This window comes from Marmota marmota, unplaced genomic scaffold (assembly GCF_001458135.2).
Source record: "Marmota marmota marmota unplaced genomic scaffold, marMar, whole genome shotgun sequence".
In the NCBI taxonomy this organism is placed as follows: Eukaryota; Metazoa; Chordata; class Mammalia; order Rodentia; family Sciuridae; genus Marmota; species Marmota marmota.
The window spans coordinates 10,462,440-10,485,968 of NW_025999943.1; the positions used below are offsets into that span (position 1 = coordinate 10,462,440).

Below are 23,529 nucleotides of genomic sequence, written 5' to 3' on the forward strand. Positions count from 1 at the left end.
TAGACTTTCCTCTCTACTCTTACATTAAACAAAACAAAACAACCTAGAATATTTGTTTAAATGGAGTTCACCATCACAGAATTGTGTCTGTGGTTTTCTGAGAAAGGAGGAGAGAGTATGAAGGATGAAATGTAAAGTGTACTTGCACCAAGTCAAGTCTGTACCTTTCACCACCTTTTGAGTTCGACCATGCCTACCTCCCTACCTTTTCTTTCCTCCTAATTCCTACATCGTTAGGTATTTTAATTCAATTTTGTGAGGAAGGAATTTAAGTAAAATTTTGTTTCTTATTTAACATTCTTCGGGAGGCTCAAAATACAAGTGAAAGAATAACTGCTGCCTAATATTACAAGAGATTCTTAGGCTGGCTCTAATACTACTCAGAATGTCAAGAAGCTTTCATTGATTTCCACATTAAAATTCAATAAGAGACTTTGCTTTTATTAGAAATAAATAAAAATAGCACCAATTCTATAAGCAATAAAAGTAGGGGTTTATATTGAACATTTCTAATAGTATGCATTAATCTGATAACTGAGTCACAGAAATTATATTTACATGATAGGAAAATCAAAGTAATGAGAACAAAGCAAATTAAAAGACCAAATTTTGAAAAGCAGAATTTTAAAGAGCAGAGAAGACATATATCTCTATAGACTTCATAATTTCAATTCCTATTACTTTGTGAACTTACCAATTTTAAGTCTCCACAACTGTTAGCAATACAGCTTTCTTCTACCAACTCATTTACTTTCTTCTCTAATTGTCTAATCTTTTCTTCTGGACTGTTGAAGAAAAAAGCAAGTGTAATTTAAATCATTCAACTACTAATATTTATACTAAAATTGCATTTACTTTTAATACTGTCCATAACATGCTCTTTAACTTTAAGAACAGGTGAGGGCTCAGTGGTGCATACCTATAATCCCAGCCATTCGGGAGGCTGAGGCAAGATGATCTCGAGTTCAAAGCCAGCCTCAGCAAAAGCGAGGCACTAAACAATTCAGTGAGACCCTGTCTCTAAATAAAATACAAAACAGGGCTGGGGATGTGACTCAGTGGTTGACTGCCCCTGAGTTCAAGCCCAAGTTACCCTCCCTCCCTGCAAAACAAAACAAAACAGGTGACAGATATAAGACAAATGTATAAATGGCATTAAAGAACAAATGTATTGCTGATTTTGATAAATATACTATATAATTAATTATTCATAATTATAATAAAATAGCTAACATTTATTTAGTACAACTCTATTAACACAGCAAAATGCTTTACCCTAATAATTTCATTTATTCCTCATAATAGCACTTGACACAAGTACTATCATTATTTCTATGTTACTAAAAAGGAAACTATGTGAAATTTAAGTATTTCATTCAAGATTGCAAAGCTTGTTAGGTATGGTGCCAGGATTCAGACCCAACTAGAACCCTTGCTACTATATTACTACCACAAAGGAGAAGTCGATTTTCTTTTTTTTCCAGATCCTATGGTAAATGAAACTGTATCTTATGGCTAGGAAAACTGAACACCATCCCCCACCAAAATTACTTATTATCAGAAAGATGCTAAGAGAAAAATTCTAATAAGGTAAATAAGTTTTAAAATCCTGGCTTCATTAAGAGAAAATAGCACTTTCCTAGCAAGTACAAGATCCTGGATTCAATTCCCAGCACCACAATCAATCAATATTTTTAAAAAGAGCAAATTATCCTCAAATCATTCACATTTCAAATAAACACTGATGTTTTGTTACTACTTTCTTCTGCCTTTAATAAAATTTTACTAAAGATACATTCAAATAGATGGTAGTTCTCTTAATTCTCTACAAATGAAGGAGTAAATATTAACAGTATAGCTTTGTCTATGGAATTATATTCTTTGGGGGAAATCTGGGCCTAAAATGGTAAATTCTATTAGTTTTTTAAGATCTTCAAAATTCTGACTGAGCAAGAACAAAATAGATATGATAACTTTATGAAAGACACTCTGTTCCTAACAAAGACCAAGAAATGAAACCTATATGTAGACATGGTTGGATACCTACTTAACAAGAACTTGCCACCCACCCTGCTTCCTAGCACAGACAATCTAAGCCAGTCTTGAGTATCGCATTCCTTTTTCTAGTATTTGGCTTAACCATGGGCATATAATGCATTGCACATCTGCATGGGATAGAGAGTTCCTGCAAAAATTCTCACTGTTTTTTAAAAGGAACTAGAACTATGAACTGTCTGCTGCTTTATCAATTACAAAGAGATTTTGAACTCTTACTACTCTATTGGCATCATAATGATGGGCAAGTTCTTAAGAAAAGCCAAGAGAATAAAAAAAAAAAAAAAAAAAGCTGAACTAGGGATAATGTTATTGAGTAGCTAAATTTACCTTCCCCTGAAATGCCCCTTCTCCACAATTCTCACTATGTTTTTTTAATTGGTTTTCTCTTGTCTGCAGCTGAAAAGATCCTAAATGACATACTTAAATAAAAGAATATACTTTTATTAGCAAACATGCTGTCATTAATGAGTGCACAAAATAAAACAATTGCCTATAGCGGTTCTTTGTTAGCCGAAAAAGGGAACTTAAGTAACTTATACAATCGTCCCAAACATTGATTTTTTAAGAATTACACAATTCTAGGGGAGGGGGGATAGTAGAGGATAGGAAAGGTAGCAGAATACAACAGTTACTAATATGGTATTATGTAAAAATGTGGATGTGTAACCGATGTGATTCTGCAATCTGTATTTGGGGTAAAAATGGGAGTTCATAACCTACTTGAATCTAATGTATGAAATATGATATGTCAAGAAATTTGTAATTTTTGAACAACCAATAAAAAAAGTATAATCAGAAAAAAAAATAAAAATAAAAATAAAAAAATAAAATAAAATAAAAAAGAATTACACAATTCTGGGGGCTGGGGATGTGACTCAAGCGGTACCGCTCTCGCCTGGCACGTGCAGGGCGCTGGGTTCGATCCTCAGCACCACATAAAAATTTAAAAAAAAATAAAAATAAAGATGTTGTGTCCACCGAAAACTAAAAAATAAATAAATAAATAAATAAATATATATATATATTAAAAAAAAAGAATTACAATTTTGGGGCTGGGTTATGGCTCAGTGGTAGAATGCTCGCCTTGCACATGCAAGGTCCTGGGTTTGATCCTCAGCACCACATAAAAATAAATAAATAAAATAAAAATTATTTTAAAAAAAGAATTACAATTTTAAGCCGTATATTATACAGAAGCAAAACAGTGTGCGTGGTTAATAGATGAGTTCTGGAACCAAACAACTGTATTTGAATCTGAGTCATTCTCTTTATTAACCTTAGCAAGTCAAGATCTCTGTGTTTCTGTTCCTTCTCTATGAACTGGTGACAGTAATAACCCCATTTTTATGTGTAATGCACTTGGAACAGTACCTGCACACAGCAAGTACTCAGTAATATTAACTGTTTTTATTGTTTGTGAAATGTATACATCAAGGTACTCAGATACCAGTACATGTATACTGCTGAACGGATACTGCCGTTTTTTTTATTATTATTATTATTATTGTTGTTTTAGCTACTAGTTAGACAACAGCACAAAACTTATGTTAATTCTACAAAAAATTATGTTGTTCAGACTGAGGATGGAGCTCAGTGGTAGGCAAGTGCAAGGTCCTGAGTTCAATCCCCAACACCATACACAGACAGATACACACAAATTATATTGCTCAATAATATGATTAAGTTGACATGTATTCTTAATTTTTTTCTTTTAAATGTCCTTTTATAATAATCATAACACATACAATCACATTTGACCCTCAAAAGAAACACTACTGACACCCATAAAAATTAGACATCAAGTCAAATAATATTGTAACAAAACTGCAAAGAACACATGTAGCTATTCTTAGATTTGATTTATTTGCTAGTTCTAAGAACTAGAAATGGTGTTTGATTACTTTCCTGCTGGGACAAACTTTTTAAATTACACATCTGGAAAATAAAAATAAAAAACATTCAGCAACAATAACAAAATGACAACAAAACGACTTGCATACCTATCTTCGTTTTTGGTTTCCAGAGGAGGAGCAGGGCCCCTTGATTGACCAAGTGGGTCAAATGCAGAGCCTGAGACACAATTCAAGAGTTCATATTTAATTTGCAACCCAGAAAACTGAAGAAAACATGAAATTTGCACCTTATTTCATTTACCTACTTATTAAATAATTTAGATTCCCTGTTTGTTAAATGGATATAATATTTATTAAGTCTACATAAATATTTTATATGTCAGGAAATTGGTAAGATCTTTAACATACAAGAAACTATGTAAATAAAACTTGTGTGTTAACATATAAAAGATACTCTTAGCATTTCCCCACAGTGACCTCTACCTCTATCTAGCATGATCTCTAAATTATCAATCATGAGAGTTATTATCTGATATTGGCTTCCTAATTTTCCTTACTGGTATAATAAACATTAATTTTTGTCATAATTTTATGTTTTAATTGTTACTTAGCTTCTATAATTAAATACTGTTTTCATCTTTCATTTTTTAAACCAAGCTCTAACTTATATAAAATAAAATGCCATAGTTTAAATGCATGGTTCAATACATTTTGATAAATCAAAAACTGTTTTAACTACCATTCCAATGGAGCTATAGAACAATTTCTTTTCTTTCCTTTTTTTCTTTTTAATACTAGGGATTTAACCCAGGGGGTCACTGAGCCACATCCCAGCCCTTTTATTTTTTATTTTGAGTCAGGGTCTCGATAAGTTGCTCAGGGCCTTCACTAAATTGCTGAGGCTACCTTTGAATTCATGATCCTCCCGCCTCGGATTCCTGAGTCATTAGGATTATAGGCATGCGCCACTGTGCATGGCCCCTTCCTTTCTTATGTGGTACCTCAAATAAGAATCAATTATAATCAATGGCATTTTAGATTTTATTTAAAATAGGAATGACATTCATATATACAAAAACAGTAAAAAATTAAGATACATGAAAAAATTATTATAGAGTTTGTATAACAAACCTCTCAAAGATGCTTTGGTAAAACCTGCTGCTCTCACTGCTGTCATGGGTCTAGTTACTCCATCCTTCAAAGAATAGAAATTATTTAAAAAGTATTCTAAGACAAGATCTACCTCCTATTTAAAATTCTGTACACGACACATATCATAATATAGTCCCAATTTTAATACTGATTTTAATTACTATCCGCTTATCCCTTACTTCTATCTCTTCATATATCAATCCTGTGTATTTTCTCTTTCTCCATAAAGATTCCATTCCTTGATATAACTTGGTTTCTCTCAGTTTGAAAAGAAAAAAACTAATTAACATTATTTAGATAGTCTCCTACTTATGGCTGGTCTCCTATATATAGCACATAACACAATCATTGAAAAGGATAACAGAAGAAAAGCAGGTCTCAGCAAACACATCATATATATAATATAAACCATTTCTATATCTACTCCCCAATAGGTTTTCATTTGAGACCTCAATACATAAATCCAAAGATTTAGAACAATCTTTGAACATAAATCTGACAATTTAGGACAGTCTAAACTTTACCCCACAATTTTAAGAATCAGGGTCATTATATAAGTAATTTAACATTTTAAAATATATAACAGAGAGGGGAATCTCTGGTATAAATTCCAGGTCATGAGAAAGGCACAAAATCAACAACTAAATAGCAGAGATACCTGAATAGCCCCTGTCATTGGTCTTCCCATTGATGATGTCAGGGATGTCTTGGACTAATAAACAGAAAAGTCAGTTAAAAAGATTCCTAAACACAGCTACCTTTATTTTTAAAAACCAAGTTATAGATGTTTTCTTCATAATTTTTTCTTCATTCTTTTGACAAGTAAACTTACACATAATTTTTTCCCATTTATCACCTGAAGGCATAGAATCAAACTATGAAACTCTAAAATCAGAAGTCAACAACAACAACCCAAAGCCTTTATAAAGTTTAAATGGAACACAGTCAAACTCCATCCATTTACACACTGCCTATGGTTGCTTTTGCATTACAAAAGCAGAGGTGGATGAATAGCTATGACAAAGACCACATAACCTGCAAAGCCTAAAATATCTGGCCCTTCACAGAAAGAGTTTGCTGTCTCTTATTCTGAAACAACACCAAAAATCAAATTTATGAGTACATGTTCAGAATGATTAATGAAAGTATGTTTCACATGACATACTGTTAGTTATATTATGTAAGAGGCTACTTTCTTCACTTACATAAAGGATCATTATAAAGGCAAGTGCCCTGGGCTTCTGGGTTCTAAAGCCATTTTTCTGACCCCTTAGAAAATATTATCATAAGGACTAGGAAATGCTACTCCACCACGTGCTTCCATTTTTTTCTCCCTTCAACTTGTAGGTAATTTGGACAAGATTTAAAGATTTATTTATTTATTATAGAGTTTTATAGAGTATCTTTCCTCCAAAGATCTCTAAGGCAAGACCTAAGTATATAATTCCAAAACACTTTTTTAAAATTTTATTTCTTCATTTATTAATTAGTAAGTTTTTAAAAATAATTATCAACAACATTACATTTAGGTAACATCTGATTTCACATAAAATACATGAATGGAATACACATGAGACTTGGTTATATTATGCAGAAAATGAAGCAACTTAATCAACTAACAAAAGGTTTACAAATGGAAAGTCAGCAAAATATTTTCTGATATATTTAAAATCAAAATGACTAAAATGTTCAAAGCTGTTAATCAAATTAGACTTTTTAAATGTTCATAACTACCCTTATAACTATCCAAATGGAAACTATATCTGATTCATGAAGTAAAAGATTACTAAAATTATTTAGAACTGACTTATGTTTAAGAAAAAGCATCTTAATATTTGCAGCTTACAAAACCTACCCCATATCCAGTAGCTATAGGTCTAGTAACTGCAGTGCTTGGTATTTTAGCAGTTATCTTGGGGAGGAAAAAGAACACAGTTAACAGAATTCTGATTAAGCTATAGAATAGAAAATTGGGAAAGAAATGGAAATACAGACTCATCAATAAGAAAATATTTACATAATATTTAGAATAATTCTTCTAAATATTTCTATCTTAATATTAAAGAGCTCACTTTTCTTAATTGAGAAAGTATTGAGAAAGAGACTTATTTTGAAATTCATTCTAAAGGAGAAAGGAGACTTGAGAAATGACCTAAGGTACTAAAAAGAAAGATCTGTTTCATACTTTCATCTATCATGTATTCAACATTTACTACATTCATAGTACTGCCAGCCACTAGCCCACACAATAGATGCAGGTTTTAATGTCTAAGAAACTGGGTTTAAATCCCAATTCTCTCTCAACTGGTTAATATCTTTGAACCTAAATTTGCTCACCTTTGTATATAAAGTATGCTGATAACAAAATTGTAGTGGTTCAAATAGGACCATGTGAAAATGTGTTAAACAGGTTAGTTGTTAGGCTTATTTATTGTTCAACATATTTAAATACAATTCATTGAGGAATTCTACTTCTGGCTATGATGGATTATTGCTTTAAAAAAAAAAAAACCTTCTTACTAAAAACAATTAAAAAGGCTAGGGACAAAAACATGTTTAAAAAATTGTTTCCATGCACCAGAGAACCATCAAAACTGAAAAATTGCAAGGTCTCAAAATTAAGAAGAGAAGGGAAGACCTGAGAGGTGAACCTGCATTTGTGCTATTTTTCTCTGATAGACATCTGTTCATTCCAAAGGCATGGATGAGAAACTGAGCACAGTTTTTGAAAGACTCACAGTCTGAGGGGATAAACAGTGGAGTTGGGAGACTGCCAAAGAGCAGCTCTGATAATTCTCCAGGCTCTAGCTTGCACTCAAAAGACCATACCCTCAGGCTGAAAGGCAAATAGAAGTATACCAACCAGCCTTCTTTAGGGATTAAGTCCAATTTAGAATCACTTCCAATCCAACCAGATTAAGGTGGCCAGAGATACCTTGTACTGCTAGGGTCATAAGTAAAAGTAAATTATCTCTAAAATCCTGAGTGCTCTTCTATCCAACAGAACTTTCTGCATAACAAAACGTTCTATATCTGCAATAGCCACTAGCCACACATGACTACTGAGTATTTAAAATATGACTACTGCAAGATGGATCTGAATTTTTCATTTCAAATAAATAGTTACATGTGGCTAGTATCTATCAGATACTAACAGAGACATAGAGCAATAAATTACTTCTACAATTTTTCATTTACAATGTCTGGTGTTCAATCAAAAAGAATCAGACATACAGGAGGCAAGACTAACTAACCAAAACCACAAGAAACACAAACAAATTTAAAGAAATCCAGATGGAGATTCATGTAATGAAAATACCAGACATAGACTTCAAGATAACCATGCTTAATATGTTCAATGAGTTAAAAGACAAGATTGACAAGTCAGTAGAGAACAACAACAAAAAGAATAAATGGTAATTCTAGAACTGAAAATAGTGTAAAATTTTGGCATTGTATAGAAAGTAGAAAAACTACTAGTTTATAATAGATTTTCGTAAGTTAAAGATGAGTATTGTAATGTTTAGGAACACACCAAAAAAATGGTTAAAGAATATAAACTACCAAGATAACAGAAGAGGGAAATAGAATAATAAAAACAAGCAATGAAGGCAAAAAAAGAAAGAAAGAAAGAAAGAAAGAGAGGGAGGGAGGGAAGGAGGGAAGGAGGGAAAGGAAGAGAACAAAACTTAAAAGAGGAAAAAAAAACCAAACAAGCAATAAAATTTAAATACAATATTTCATTAAATGTAAATAAGATGTCTCAATAAAATAAGAAGATAGACTATTTTAAAAACTAGAGCCCAATTACATGTTTCTATTGAGATACATCTTAAACATGGATTTGGAAAACCTGGAAGTAAAAACTGGGAAAAACATATGATGCAAATATTAGACACAAAGAGAGCTTATATAACTATATCAACATATTAACATCTGACAAAATGGACATAACGCATTACTAGAAGTAAAGATATTTCACAACAATAAAAGGTTCATTTTACAATATAGATATAACAATTCTAAAATCTTCTGCAAAGACCAAAAAGAGATAGACAAATCCTTAACAGTGCAAGATGTGCTTGTACTTCCCATTAATAACAGAACCAGTAGACCAAAAAAAAAAAAAAAACCTCATAAAAAATATAGAACACCTGAACAAAATCATTAATATACTTGATCCAATTATACACTGTACCATACATTGTACTTATTATCAACTGCAGAATATACATTTCTTGAAAATGCACTTGGGTAATATTAATAAATTCCAAAGAATTGAAATCAGACAGATTATGTTCCCTACCTAAGAATAAAGCTAAAAAACAATTTAAAACAAAGATGATTAGAACATTTTAGAAATTAAGAGATTTACTCCCAAATAATCTATGGGTCAAGGAAGAAATTGCCATATAAATCAGAAAATATTTTGAACTGAATAATAATGAACATATTATGATAGAGGAAAATATGGAAAAATACACATCTATTTATTTGTAGAAAAATTGATGCCTGAATTATAGGTTTTAATACATGAGTTGTTAGATGAACTTTAACCATTGGGTCTTTGCCTTCTTGGGGGCAGGTATTTTAATATTGCAGGGCTTAGAACTCAAATGCTTGAAAAAGTTGGCTCCAGGTCTTAGAAAAGGCTAGAAGGGAAGAATACAGGTCTCAGCAACTTTCTCCTTGAGAACAAACTGAGGGCAAAAGAACATTACTGCTTTTTAAGTTTTACCTAATGACTACATCTGTTTTGCTGCTGTTGTTCTTTGTAGTCAGCATTGACAGGCTCTTATACTGTCTCAACCCTTTGTCACTTTTCCCCTCACCTGCAGTGCCCTTCCTCCTATATCTAAAGGTCTGCCTCAATTTCATAGATCCTTTAATATAACTCTAATTTAATCTTTTAAGAAACATCTTCTAATTGTCCCAACTACTGGAAAATAACCTCTCTTCATGGTCCCACAGCAATTTATTTTCTTTTTTTACAACTTATTGCATTACGCCTTGTAACAGGCCCCTTCTCTCTCTCTGCTTTCTGACCCTGCCATTAGCTAAGAAGTTTTCCTCTGATGGGCTCTTCTCCCATGATGTGCTCCTTCACCTTGCTCACAGCAATGGAGTTGGCAATCTATGGACTGAGATCTCTAAAACCATGAGCCCCAAATAAACTTATCCTCCTATAAGATTTTTCCTGTCAGATATTCTGATCATAACAACTCCAAGCTGACTAAAGCAGCCAGTCTGGCAAAATTATCACCTACTGTGAATCACCTGTTTACTAAGTCATGGTCGATAAGGAAAAGAACAATGAGTCAAACATAGAGTCTCTTCAAAAGTCCACAGTCTAGTCATAGCCTAGCAGAACCCAGTGTTCTGGTTTTTCTTCCAATAATGAAACTAACCTTAAAACTAAAATACTAGCTGTGGAATATGTAGTGAAGAATTACTTTACCCAAAGAGAGACCTGGCCTTTTCCCTTGGCTACTGGGAAGTGATCTCTAGACTCCTATCTACTTGATAAGAATGTCTTTGTTTGTCTGGGGGCCTTGATAAGTGGAAGATCTAACAATGTGATCTATGGTAGGTGCATTGGGACATATCAGTTTCACCTACCAGAGTTACCAGCCTGGACCTCCAGGAGGGGCTGGAGACCAAAGGGCAACTATAGGGGCAGTATGTGATTAAGCCCCATAAAATTTTTGGACATCAAAATCTTGGGTGGACTTCCCTAGTTGGCAGTAATTTGAGAGAACTGTCGCATACAGTGGCCAGGAAGAGTTACAACCACTCCTGGCTCTATAGAGAAATGACAATCAGAAGCTCTATATGTGGACCACTCTCAAATTCTGTCCCATACACCTCCTTCCCTTGGCAGATTTTAATCTGTATCCTTCCGTTGCAATAAACTTGGGAGTACAATAGATTTCATTGAGTTCTGAGTAATTCCAGAGAATTATTAAAGGTAGTGCTGGGAACCCTTGGCTTTGCTTGCAATTGCTTTGAGAAATTAGGGAACTCTTATGGAGGACTCTGACAGCTAGTTAAACTCATTTCAGGGAACCATGCTACATTCACTTACACCAAATGAGATGAGGCAAACTACTCACAAGATTCTTTTCATGTTAAATGTTTAATACTAATCATCGATTTTTACTAAACTAGAATGTGTGCTAGGGAAGATGGCAGAAAGAATAAAAAAGGTGAAGGAAGATGAAAGCAGGAGAGTATCTCATTTTAAAGCAGAGGAGCTGCTGCATCAGGGTTTCCTAATGTTGGCAGTACTGACCTCTTGGGATGGATAATTCTTTATTATGTGGAACTGACCTATGCATTATAGGATGTTTAATAGCATCAATGGGTATCCACTAGATACTAACAGCACTCTATAACAACCAGAATTATCTCCAAACATTGCTAAATGTCCCCTTAGAGGTGTGGGTGGGCAAAACTATTCCCAGTTGAAAATAGCTGCTATAATAAAACTAGGAGAGGAAAGTTGTTTTTAAAAAAGAATGTTAGGTATAGATCATTAGAGGGAAAACTTTCTATACTTCACTATTTCACTTAGTCCCAGCCTTGTTTATTTTCAACCACAAAAGAAGTTTGGCAGATTTCATGCACCGTGGAAAACACATATCTATGCTTCACATGACATATACAAAAATCTTAAGAGTTACAAAAGAGTTATTTTACAAAAATAAATAAATAAATAAATAAATGTAGTGATTTATGTACCAGTGGAAGAGAATCACTATACAAGAAAGAAGTAATTTGTATTATTAAGACCCAATGTTTTGAAGGAATAATATTTCTAGCACTTTAAAAAGTAGAAAGGTAAATATTTTTAAAATAATTCTGCAATCTGTATATGGGGTAAAAATGGGAGTTCATAACCCACTTGAATCAAAGTGTGAAATATGATATGTCAAGAACTATGTAATGTTTTGAACAACCAACAATAAAAAATAAAATAATAATAATAATATTTTAGGTAAACATACTCTGATGTTTTATATACACAACACTTATATTTTCAAAAGCATACAGAAACTTTTGATTTAAAATACTTTAAAATTATGTGTACAACTATTAAATGTGCTATGGTTTGAATGTGGTTTATTCCCCAAGTTTTATGTGTTGGAGGCATGGTTCCCATAGTGGCTATACTGGGAGATACTGTGGAACCTGTAAGGGAGGCCTAGTGGGAAGTCAAGGGGGTTCTGCTGACAGAGGGGAAAATTGGTCTCCTAAAGTAAGTTCTCACAAGAGCAAGTAGTTTAAAACCTTAAGCCTAACATTCTTCTCAAGCTTCCATTTCAAGATGGGATCCTTCCTCCCATCCATGCTCTGCAATGTACCATAGAGCCCTCACCAGATCCTACATGTTGTTTGTTCTTTCAGCTCCCAGACTTTACAAAGTTGACCTGTTTCAGGTATCTCATTATGATAAGGAAAAACTAATACAACATGTCACATAAAAATAAGGAAAATTAAAAATCCACTTATTGGATACACTGAAATCTACAAAACATTACTGAAGGAAACTAAAGGTGACACAAACAAATGAAAAAGACATAAGATATTCATGAATTGGAAGACTAAATGTTGTTCAGATGTTCATACAACCTGAAGTGATCCACAGGTTCAAGCCAATCTCTATCAAAATCCTAACATTGCTTTTTGTTCAAATAGAAACATTCATCCTGAAACTCAATGAAATATCAAAGGTCCCTAAAAAGTTAAAACAATTCTGAAAAAGAGGAACAATTATCAGACTCACATTGCCTGATTCCAAAACATGACAAAGCTATAGTAATCAAAACAGTGTGGTGCTAGCATAAAGACAAGACGAAGGAAACAGAAGAGGCTGCAGAAATAAACCCTTGCATATATGGTCACATTTTTACACCATACACAACAAAGTAACTCAAAATAGGCTGAAGGCCTAAACATAAGACCTAAAACTATAAAACTCCTAGAAGAAAATATAGAGGAGAAGCTTCATGGAATTGCTTGTGGCAATGATTTCTAGGATATAACACCAAAAGCGCAAGAAAAAAAAAATTTTTAGACAAGTAGAACTACATCAAACTAAAAATCTTTGTACTTCAAAGAATACAATCAATAGCATGAAAATGCAACTTATTGGATGGGAAAAAATATTTGCAAATCATATATATCTAATTAGTTAATATCCAAAATATATAAAGAACTTCTATAACTCAACATCAAAATAGACAATTCTCCATTGACAGATGAATGGATAAAAAAAATGTGGTACATATATACAGTAGAAGCCTTTAAGAGGAAATGTTGTTATATGATACAACATGGATAAAACTTGAGGACATTATACTAAGTGCAATAAATCTGTCTTAAAAACATAAATACTCTATGATTCCACTTATGTAAGGTACCCAGAATGATCAAATCCACAGAAATAGAAAGCAAATGGTGGTTATTGGGGACTTAGGAAAGGGGAGAAGATGGGGAATTGTTGTTTAATAGTCACAGGGTTTCATATTTACAAGATGAAAAAATTTTGAAGACCTGTTTCACTGGAATGTGAATATACTTAACACTACTAAACTTTACATTTCAAGATAATTAAGATGATAAATTTTATGATATGTGATTTTTACCATTTTTTAAAAAATTTCACTTACAGGAGGTCTTCTGCCATGACTTGTTCTCACTGCTTGCTGAAAACCTGTATCATTCTCCAATTCCTAAAATGAAATGGCAAATTTAACATTCAAATATGAAAAGAGAATTGGGGAAAAATGTTTAAGCTCTTATGGTATTCAAGATCCTCTATAATTCATCATATCCTAGATGCTGACATCAGGGTTGGGACTCAAGGACTCCTGTCCTCAAATCTTCCCCCAAATATCAAGGCTCCTTCCTTTCTTACAAATAAGAGTACAGATTATGTTAATTAATTTATTAAGGGCATTTTATTAACTATTATTCAAAAGGTCAGTATCATAATGCCTGGTTAAAAGATCGAAAATATAGGATATGACCCTTCTTTTCCTTCCCTCCCTCCCTCCCCTCTCTTGCTTCCTTCCTTCCCAGTAGCTACAGCAGTAAGAAGAGATCTGTACCCCCTCCCTCCCTTCCATTCCCTCTCCCTCTTTTCCCATATGCTAGGGTCATGCTACCATTCCTACCTGAGAAAGCCCCAGGACAAAAAAGGGCATATTTTTTACAAGCAAGGAAGCAGACACTTTCTATTATTTTGTTTACATCTGCTCAAGTGAAAAACCTTTGCATCTCACTGGACAGGTAAAATCTTGAGATTCAGACTGAAGTTAACCTAGCTGGCTCCATTGAGTTCAACCTGTTCTGTCATTTGGAATCATCTCAGTTGAAATAAGTTATTTTGCTTTCCTGATTCTTGACTTATATTTTCCCTCAGGAAATCTGAGGAAAGAAACATTAGTCAAGGTCAGAGATACAATTGTTCTTAGGTTTCTGAACAAAATGTCATTTTTTAAGCTCTCTAAAAAAAACCCAGTCTTACCAACTGCCAATCTTTTAACAAGATTTCATTTTCTACTTCTTCTAGAACATAAATTTGGCTGTAATTACTCAGGTACACTTTAGTACAACTCTCTTACTTGTCTTTAATTTATTCCAATTTACTTCAGACAAAAATATACCTGCTGCTATGGTTTGAATGTGGTTTGTCCCCTAGAGGTTCACATGTTGGAAGTTTGGTCCTCAGTGTGGTGATGCTAAAATGTGTAATCTTTGAGAGACAGGGAGGTAATTAGGTCATTGGGAGTGCCGTCCTCAAAAGGGATTTAAAGAGGTCTTGTGGAATTAGTTCCTAAAATTTTTTTAATATTTCTTTTTTTAGTTGTCAATGGATTTTATTTATTTATATGTGGTTATGAGACTCAAACCCAGTGCCTCACACATGCCAGGCAAGCAATCTATCACTGAGCCACAACCCCAGTCCTTATTTATTTTTGCATGGTGCTAAGGATGGAACCCAGTGCCTCATGCATGAGAGGCGAGCGCTCTACCACTGAGCTACAACCCTAGCCTGAGAATGGGTTCTTATAAGAACACCAAACTAGCCCCTCTCTCTCTACTCTGGCTTCTTGTCTCACCATGTGATCTGGCTTGTTGTAACCACTCCTATCACAATACCATGCAACCCAAGGACCCTCACCAGAGGACAACAGACGGAACTGCCTGATCTTGGACTTTCAATCTCCAAAACAGAGGTATATCTTTTCTTTATATATTACCAAGCCTCAAGTATTTTGTTATAACAAGAAACAGACTAATATCCTTGCTTGGTATTAATACATATAAAATGAAGTCACTACCAATTAACTTTTTAAAAAAATACTTATTTTTTAGGTGTAGATGGACACAACACAATGCCTTTATTTTTATGTGGTGCTGAGGATCGAACCCAGGTCCCACCCATGCTAGGCGAGCGCTCTACCGCTGAGCCACAATCCCAGCCCCCAATTAACGTTTTTTCTTAATGTTTAGTTGTAGATGGACACAATACCTTTATTTCATTTATTCATGTGATGCTGAGGCTCAAACCCAGTGCCCCATGCATGAGAGGCAAGCACTCTACCACTGAGCCAGCCCTCAATTTACTTTTTTAAAAGTCTGCAGAAAATCAAAGTAAAATGTTCATATTAACAGGACACTAATACAATGTACTTTAAACATGATTTTATTACAAGCATTTCTTCTTTAACTTTTACTTTAAATTATCTTTATAACCTCCCATATCACACTACAGAAAATTAAATAAGTACAAAATGTTCAACCATGGGAACTTTTATGTAAAATACAAAGCCAAAGGCAACATCCAGCATAATTAATTATACTTCTATTTTGATGGATCTTTTGGTAAAAAGAGTCTTCTAAGATTCTTGAACTATTCATAAAATGTTATGAATAAGCTCAATAAATTCTAATTAAATTCGAGAAAGAATGATCAACAAATTTTCTAATAACAAACACTAAACACAACTTTTGTAACTTTTTCTTTGTACCTTGACAAACTATATATTGTATTATCATCTTAAGCAACAGTTTCAAGTGATTAGGTTATATATTATACCTGTTATTATTACAACTAATTACATGACACTTCAAATTTAGTACACTAAAAAAAAAAAAGAAAGAAAGAAAGAAAAACCTGCTTTTAAGTACTTCCAGGTGGCTCGAGCAGTAGCGCGCTCGCCTGGCATGCGTGCGGCCCGGGTTCGATCCTCAGCACCACATACAAAAAACAAAGATGTTGTGTCCGCAGAAAACTAAAAAATAAATATTAAAATTCTTTCTCTCTCTCTCTTTAAAAAAAAAAAAGTACTTCCAGATGATTTAAGTCTTTTTAATTCACACAGTGATGAAAAACCAAAGTATATAACTTGTCTTCATTCATTTATATAATATTTCTCATGATCTTCCCTTCTACTACAATAATTACTATTGGTGGAAGTTAGCAGAATCTTCACTAATAGCACTTTTCGATTTTTAAGTCAACTTACTTAAACCATAAAAAAGCAGAGAACCTTCAAATCCAAAGTCTTCATATATCAACTGAGCTGGTTCACAAAAGACTAATATAAAAAAAAGTTGGGCTGGGGATGTGGCTCAAGCGGTAGCGCGCTCGCCTGGCATGCGTGCAGCCCGGGTTCGATCCTCAGCACCACATACAAACAAAGATGTTGTGTCCGCCGAAAACTAAAAAATAAATATTAAAAAAAAAAAAAGTTTTTTTTTTTTTTTACCTCAGTATCATAGATTGGATTGTAGTCATTGTAACCAGAATAAAGATCATCATCATCTGTCTCTGGAGCCAGGTGCACATTTTGCATCATTTGTGCCTAAGAAAAATCAACAGTGCAAATATGTGTTAAGATTTGGATGTAGAATATCCCCTAAAGGCTCATTTGTTAAAGGCTTGGTCCCCAGTGCAGTAATGTTCAAAAGAAGGGCTTTTGGGAAGTGACTGGATCAAGAGAGATCTAACCTCATAAACAGACTTATCTACTTATGGTTGAATGCATTATTGGGAGGTGGTAACCATGGTACAAGGGGGACTTAGTTGGGGGAAATAGTCACCAAGGGCATATCCTGCTTATTACTCTTTCTCTCTCTCTCTCTCTCCCTCCTTCTCCTGACTCCTCTTTTCTGAGGAAAGCAACATTGCTCTGCCATGCCCTTCCTCCATGCTATACAGCTTTAACACAGATCCAGAAACAATGGGGTCAGCTGACAATGAACTAAAGCCTCTGAAACTATGAGCCAAAAAATCTTTCCTCCTCTAAGTTGATTTTCTCAGCTATTTTGTCCCAGCAACAGAAAACTGGTTAATACAATGTGTGACTGGTATAAAAATTAAAATATATGTGTGTACGTGTGTGTGTGTGTGTGTGTGTACTTGGGGGTGCTGGGAATTGAACCTAGGGTATTGCTGCTAAGCACACTATTGAGCTATACTCCAAGCCCCAAGAAATAATTCTCAATTCAAATGCATAACCTTTTTTGGCCAAATTTAACTATACATATTTCTATGGCTTCAGTTTTTTTTTTTCAAATTCCTAAAAGTAGGTGTCAAAACATTCATTCATTGCCCTCATTTTATATTTATTCCATACCTTCTACATTGAAAGAACAGTAATAGGACTGAGGGAAGGGTATAGCTGATTACCCTGATTTTCATGGAGCTTAGTATCAAGTGCAGAAGAAACATAAGCAATAGCCCAATGCAATGCAAATACCACTACAATCCCACCATAATAGATAAAGTTTAAAAGATCAACAACATATAAGGCCAGCAAAAATGTGAAGCAATTGGGATATCCATACACTGTTCATAGGAGTACAAAATTGTAAATTTTGGAAAAAATTCTCGCAGTTTCATAAATTAATATTTACCTTTCATGACCCAGCAATTCTACTCCAGAGTTTTTACCTGGGAGAAATGAAAATATGTCTACAAAAAGATTTATGTAAGAATGTTTATAGCAGCTTTATTCATAATGGACAAAATTAGAATCAGACAAGATGCCCAGCAATAGAATGGGTAAGCAAAATATGGTATATTTATGCAATGAAGTACTATTTGGCAATACAAAAATGCATGCACTGATGGCATATATAACAATATGAAAGAATCTCAATTACACTGTGTGCTAGAAGCCTTATATAAAATGGTACATTGAGCACTGTTTCATTTATATAAAGTTCTAGAACAGGCAAAATTAACCTATGGAAAAAAACAATCAGAACAGTGATTGCTTGTTGGGGATGGGGAAGTAGAGACTAAATCGGAAGCAGCAAAGAGAATTTTCTGGAGTAATGAGAAATATTCTATGTTTTGATGGGGGTTTCGGTTACACTGGCATCCATGTATGAAGACTCAACAAATGCACACTTAGGATTTCTGCTTTTCTTTGTAAATTCTATCTTGAAAGGAAAAACAGTAGATAAATATTGAACTCTAAATTAGTAAGCATGCCAAGTATTTAAGAGGAAGTTTAATATCTGCAATTTTGTTTGAAATGTATAAAAAGAAGGGTTGATAATGGATAGGATAGCCATATGATAAAGCAAGTATAGAAAAATGATAATGGTAGAAACCAGGTAGCAAGTAAAAGGGTCACAGTTAAATTCTTTAAACTTTGCTACACACTTGAAAACGTTCATAATAAATGTTGAGAAAAACATGCTTAGGCAGAATAAAATAGATGTCAAAGTAAATAAAATAGAATCATGAGAAAAATGTAATTACTGTGTACTTTTGCTATAAATGTAATAATTGTTTGACAGTCTGGAAGGAGTCCCAGAAGTGTCATTCAAATCAAGTCAGTAGTTTAGGCAATTCTGAGGGTCAGAGGTGTAAGAGGGCCAGCAGCCAAAAAAATGTAGTTTAGAACTACTTGTCTACCTAGCAGTATATTTTCTTTAATTTTTTTTTTTACAATTTTAAGTATGCCAGTAAATTCCTAAGAAAATTCCATTTAAAAATTTTATTGTTCAGCATAATACCAAATATGTCATTTCTCAGAGCCTTTTAAAAATTATTTGTATTTAAAAATTAATAAAATTATTACTTTTTGAGATATGATTCACATTATAAAATTAGCCCTTTTAAAGTATACCATTCAGTGGTTTTTAGTATAGTCACAAGTTGTGCAACCATCACCACTATCTAATTCCAAAATATTCTTCATCTCATAAAGAGAAATGGGGCCCTGAATAATAAATTTATAACATGTTGTTTATTCATTAGTTAGTGGACACTGGGGTTGGTTCCACTTTGAAACTTGTAACACTGTTGTGAATATTTGCATAAAGTTTTGGCATGAATATATGTTCAATTCTATTAGGTTTATATCTAGGAATGGAATTGCTGGGTCAGAGGGTAACTCTATGTTTAACTTTTGAAAAAGCTACCAGACTGTTTTCCAATGTGGCTGCAACACTTTACATCCCTTCAGCAATGCGAGGTTTCTAATTTCTCCATGTACTAGCCAACACTTGTTATTGTCTCTCTTTTTGGTAGAGCCACAGTAGTGAATGTGAAATATGTCACTGTGGTTTTGATTCAGATTTTTCCTGACGATTAGTGACGTTGAACATATTTTCATATATTTATTGGATATTTGCATAATCTCTTTGGAGAAATGTCTGTTCAGATTTTTTGCCTTTTAATAATATGGTCTTATATAGCTAAAAATCTTTATTTTTCTGGCTACTAGACCTTATTGTATATATGCTTTGCAAATATTTTCTCCCATTCTATACATTGTCTTTTCACTTCTTGATAGTATCCTGTAAAGCACTAAGATTTTAAAATTGGATGTATAATTTATCAATTTCTTTAGTTGCTTACACTTTTGGTATCACATCTAAGAAACAAATGCCTAAACCAAGGTCATGAAAATTTATACCTATTTTTTCCCTTAGAGTTTTATGGTTTTAGTTTTTACAATTCCTTGATCCACTTTGAGTTAATTTCTCATTACTCTTTGAAGATGAAAATTCATTACTGTGAGAGCAAATGTCAGCCAGATAAAAACAGTCATTCCAAAATACCTCTGAAGGGTCACTGATGGAAGAAGCATAAAATATTTTAACTTAAAAGCTTTGGCTCAGATAATATGGAGACCACTTTTCTCCCTTATCCATGGTTTCACTTTCCATGCCTTCAGTTACCTGCACTTAACTACACAGTCCAAAAATATGAAGTGGAGAACTCCAGAAATAAACAATTCATGCATTTTAAATAACATTCCATTATAAGTAGTGTGATAAAATATTGTAGTACTGCTTGAACCCACCTGGGACCTGAATCATCCCTTTGTCCAGCATATCCACGCTGTATACGCTACTGACCCATTAGTCACTTAGTAGCCATCTTGGTTATTAGGTCAACTCTTGCAGTATATACTCACAGTGCTTTACTCAAGTAACCCTTATTTTACTTATTTATGGCCCTGAAGTACAAAAATCATGAAGCTGGCAATTCAGATATGCCAAAGAGAAGTCACATTTTAGTATCAGCACACATTATTAAAGGGTAAGAATAATAGAATAAGATATATTGAGAGAGGTTGGGGTTGTAGCTCAGTGGCAGAGTGCTTGACTAGCATGTGTGAGGTCCTGGGTTCAATTCTCAGCACCACATATAAATAAAATAAAGGACAATCAACAACTAAAAAAATATTTTTAAAAAAGATACATTGAGCTGGGCTCTGTGGCACATGCCTATAATCCCAGCAGCTTGGGAAGCTGAGACAGGAGGATGGCAAGTTCAAAGCCAGCCTCTGTAACTTATTGAGGCACCAAGCAACTCAGTGAGTCCCTATCTCTAAATAAAATACAAAATAGGGGGCTGGGGCTAGGGCTCAGTAGTAGTGCACTTGCCTGGCATATGTGAGGCACTGGGTTCAATTCTCAGCACCACATATAAATAAATAAAATAAAGGTCTATCAACAACTAAAAAAAACATTTTTTAAAAAAATACAAAATAGGGCTGGGGTTGTGTCAGCGGCTGAGTGCCCCTGAGTTCAATTCCTGGTACCAAAAAAAAAAAAAAAAAAAAAAGATATACTGAGTGAGAAGATTGATTCACATAATTTTATTACAACATATTGCTATAACTGTTCCATTTTAGTATTGTTAACCTATTACAGTGACTAGTTCATAAATTAAACTTTATCATAGGTATGTATGTATAGCAAATATCAGAGCATAAATAGGGTTCAGTACTACCAAAGGTTGTAGGTGTCTACTGTGGGCCTCCAAACATATCCCATGCATATAAGGGGGGACTACTGTACTATATTTGTGGCTCTCAAACATCAGAAACCTAAAAATTTATTAAATCCAGATTGCTTCTCCCCAGCCACCACTGTTTCTGATTCAGTAAGTCTTCAGTGGAGGATATTATCACCCTCTCAATTCCATATAATGTGCATTTCTATCAAGTCACCAAGTGATGCTGATACTGCTGGTCCAGGGATCCCACTTTGAGAATCATTATGCTAAGCAAGAACTTCCTGATTATGAGCCCTATTTAAATAGTCTAGCTTCCACATTAACAAGCTACTTTTAGAGTTAGAGATCCTTTTTGCTGGGCTGTAAGCCAGATTATAAAAAGTTTATATTTGGGAGAGTCTTTAGTTGAACAGACATTTAGTGGAATATACTATTCTTAAAGACGTGGAAAGCAAACCTAGGAAAGGTGAAAGCAATTACCTATGGCTAAGAGCTACTTTTGCAAAATAAATATTACACTTAGAGTTTCTAGATACTCCAAGCTCTTTCAGAAGCAGCTTATACACACAACAAGCTTCTCATCTTGAAATAATTTGAGGATAATGCCACCTCAATATAATTGCCAGTAAAACATTCTTTAAAATGTAAAAGTTATTTCTTAACATGCTTCTACACTGATGAACAGTCTACTTCCAACATGTCGATTGTAGTTTCTCAATCACAACCAGAAAATCAGCCTGGTAAACAGAAAAACTGTAATTTTAGGCTCAGAAAAAAAAAAAACAAACAAACAAACTGGGAAACCCGTAGCTGGCCCTCCATATCTTCGGAGTCTGCATCCTGTTAAGTACTTGGGGATGGGAGGGAATTACATCTGAAAACATACAGACTTTTTCTTGTCATTATTTCCTAAACAATTGTTTATAATAACTATTTACATAACATTTACATTGTGTTAGGATTTGTAAGTAACCCAAAAATGAATTACTTATGTATTTGGAATAATTGTATAAATTATATACTGCTGGTCCAGGGAGACTCGAGCAATTAATTTTGGAATTAAAGGGGAGTGGGTCCTAGAACCAATTCCCTGGGGATACAGAGGATTAACTATACTTAGTGTCTCTGGAATTTATATATACTTTATGCATTGTTTTGTTCACTTTTGCCATCATTTCTGGCTCAACCTTTTATTAAACAATCTCCAAAAGGAATTAAATCTCTAAAAGGAATGGTCGCTGTATTTGCTGTGAAACTCTAGAGCCGGTACAATGGTCTTATTGTATTTGGAGGTGCTTCGTTAAGGTGTGACTATCACCTGGTACTGGTACGGCCATCCCAAGAAAAACTGGACCGCCCATCCCTTTAGGAGGAGTAATAAAAACTGGTCTTAGCTATGGAAACCGATGTGTGCGAACCAACGCCAGCGTCAACGAAGGAAGGACACGGGTACCACATGGACTTCCAGCCACAGGTGGGCGGGAAAGGGCCGAGGGCGGGCAATCTGTCCTCCGCCCCTCCGCAGGCCTCACAACGCGAGCAGGAGGAGGCTCCCCGTGGGCTCCGCGCGCCTTTTGCGGCGCAGCACAGCCGCGCGGAGTCTGAGGCGCTCGGGCCCCAAGGCCCTTCTCCTACCTCTCGCTGAGAGGAGTGGGGTGACCGCGAGTAGAGCCCAGAGAAGACGCGGCCGCTTGCGCGAATCTACTCAGCAGGCCGGAGCGCGGCGCTGGAACGGTTGCCAGGGGCGGAATCCAAGGAAGCCGCTCCCACAGTCCTCCGCGCGGGGCCGGAAGCGCGGGGGCTGAGGGGAGACCTGGAGGGAGGGGCGAGGAGTAGTGTGTTGCGCCTCTAAGTCAGGGCCAAGAGGGGTCGGGGCAGGGTTCAGAGGGCGCAGGGATCCAAGATCCTGTAAATCCTGGTGAAATCAGCCAGGAAACAGATGACCAAATGATGGCACCAAGTTATTATGCAATGTTTCCTGGAGCCCCACACTAATCTGTGAACCGTGGAAGTCCGTTTTCAGTGTAATCCCTGAAAATAAATTTTTTGGTCACCCTATAAAATTGTCCTCAGTTGATACCTATGTGGGAAATCTCACCCCCCACCACTTTGTCTTCATAATTAATTTTTTATTATGTCTTAAGAGGTGTAATTGGGAGATGTAGACATAATCTAAGAAACTGGTAA

At 34.6% G+C, this 23,529-nt stretch overlaps 1 protein-coding gene across 12 annotated transcripts in view; it reads right to left on the reverse strand.

Moving 5' to 3' along the window:
• Ift88 (intraflagellar transport 88) overlaps positions 1-23,133 on the reverse strand; it is a 123,741-nt gene extending 100,608 nt beyond the window's left edge. For 5 of the 12 annotated variants that reach the window (XR_007346969.1, XM_048801429.1, XM_015499345.2 and 2 more), the window contains exons 1-8: positions 22,978-23,133; positions 16,844-16,939; positions 13,736-13,798; positions 6,919-6,975; positions 5,722-5,775; positions 5,043-5,106; positions 4,059-4,128; positions 695-785 (exon numbers count right to left, since the gene is read on the reverse strand). Coding sequence is in view for 10 of the 12 variants with exons in the window: in XM_048801429.1 (XP_048657386.1) it covers positions 695-785; positions 4,059-4,128; positions 5,043-5,106; positions 5,722-5,775; positions 6,919-6,975; positions 13,736-13,798; positions 16,844-16,933 (489 nt within the window). In the remaining 2 variants the exon portion in view is untranslated. Of the gene's footprint in view, positions 1-694; positions 786-2,385; positions 2,405-4,058; positions 4,129-5,042; positions 5,107-5,721; positions 5,776-6,918; positions 6,976-13,735; positions 13,799-16,843; positions 16,945-17,993; positions 18,031-22,660; positions 22,903-22,977 lie in introns of those variants that run through there. The other 7 variants (XM_048801425.1, XM_048801427.1, XM_015499344.2 and 4 more) reach the window with 7 other exon arrangements.
• Positions 23,134-23,529: the final 396 nt, after the last annotated feature.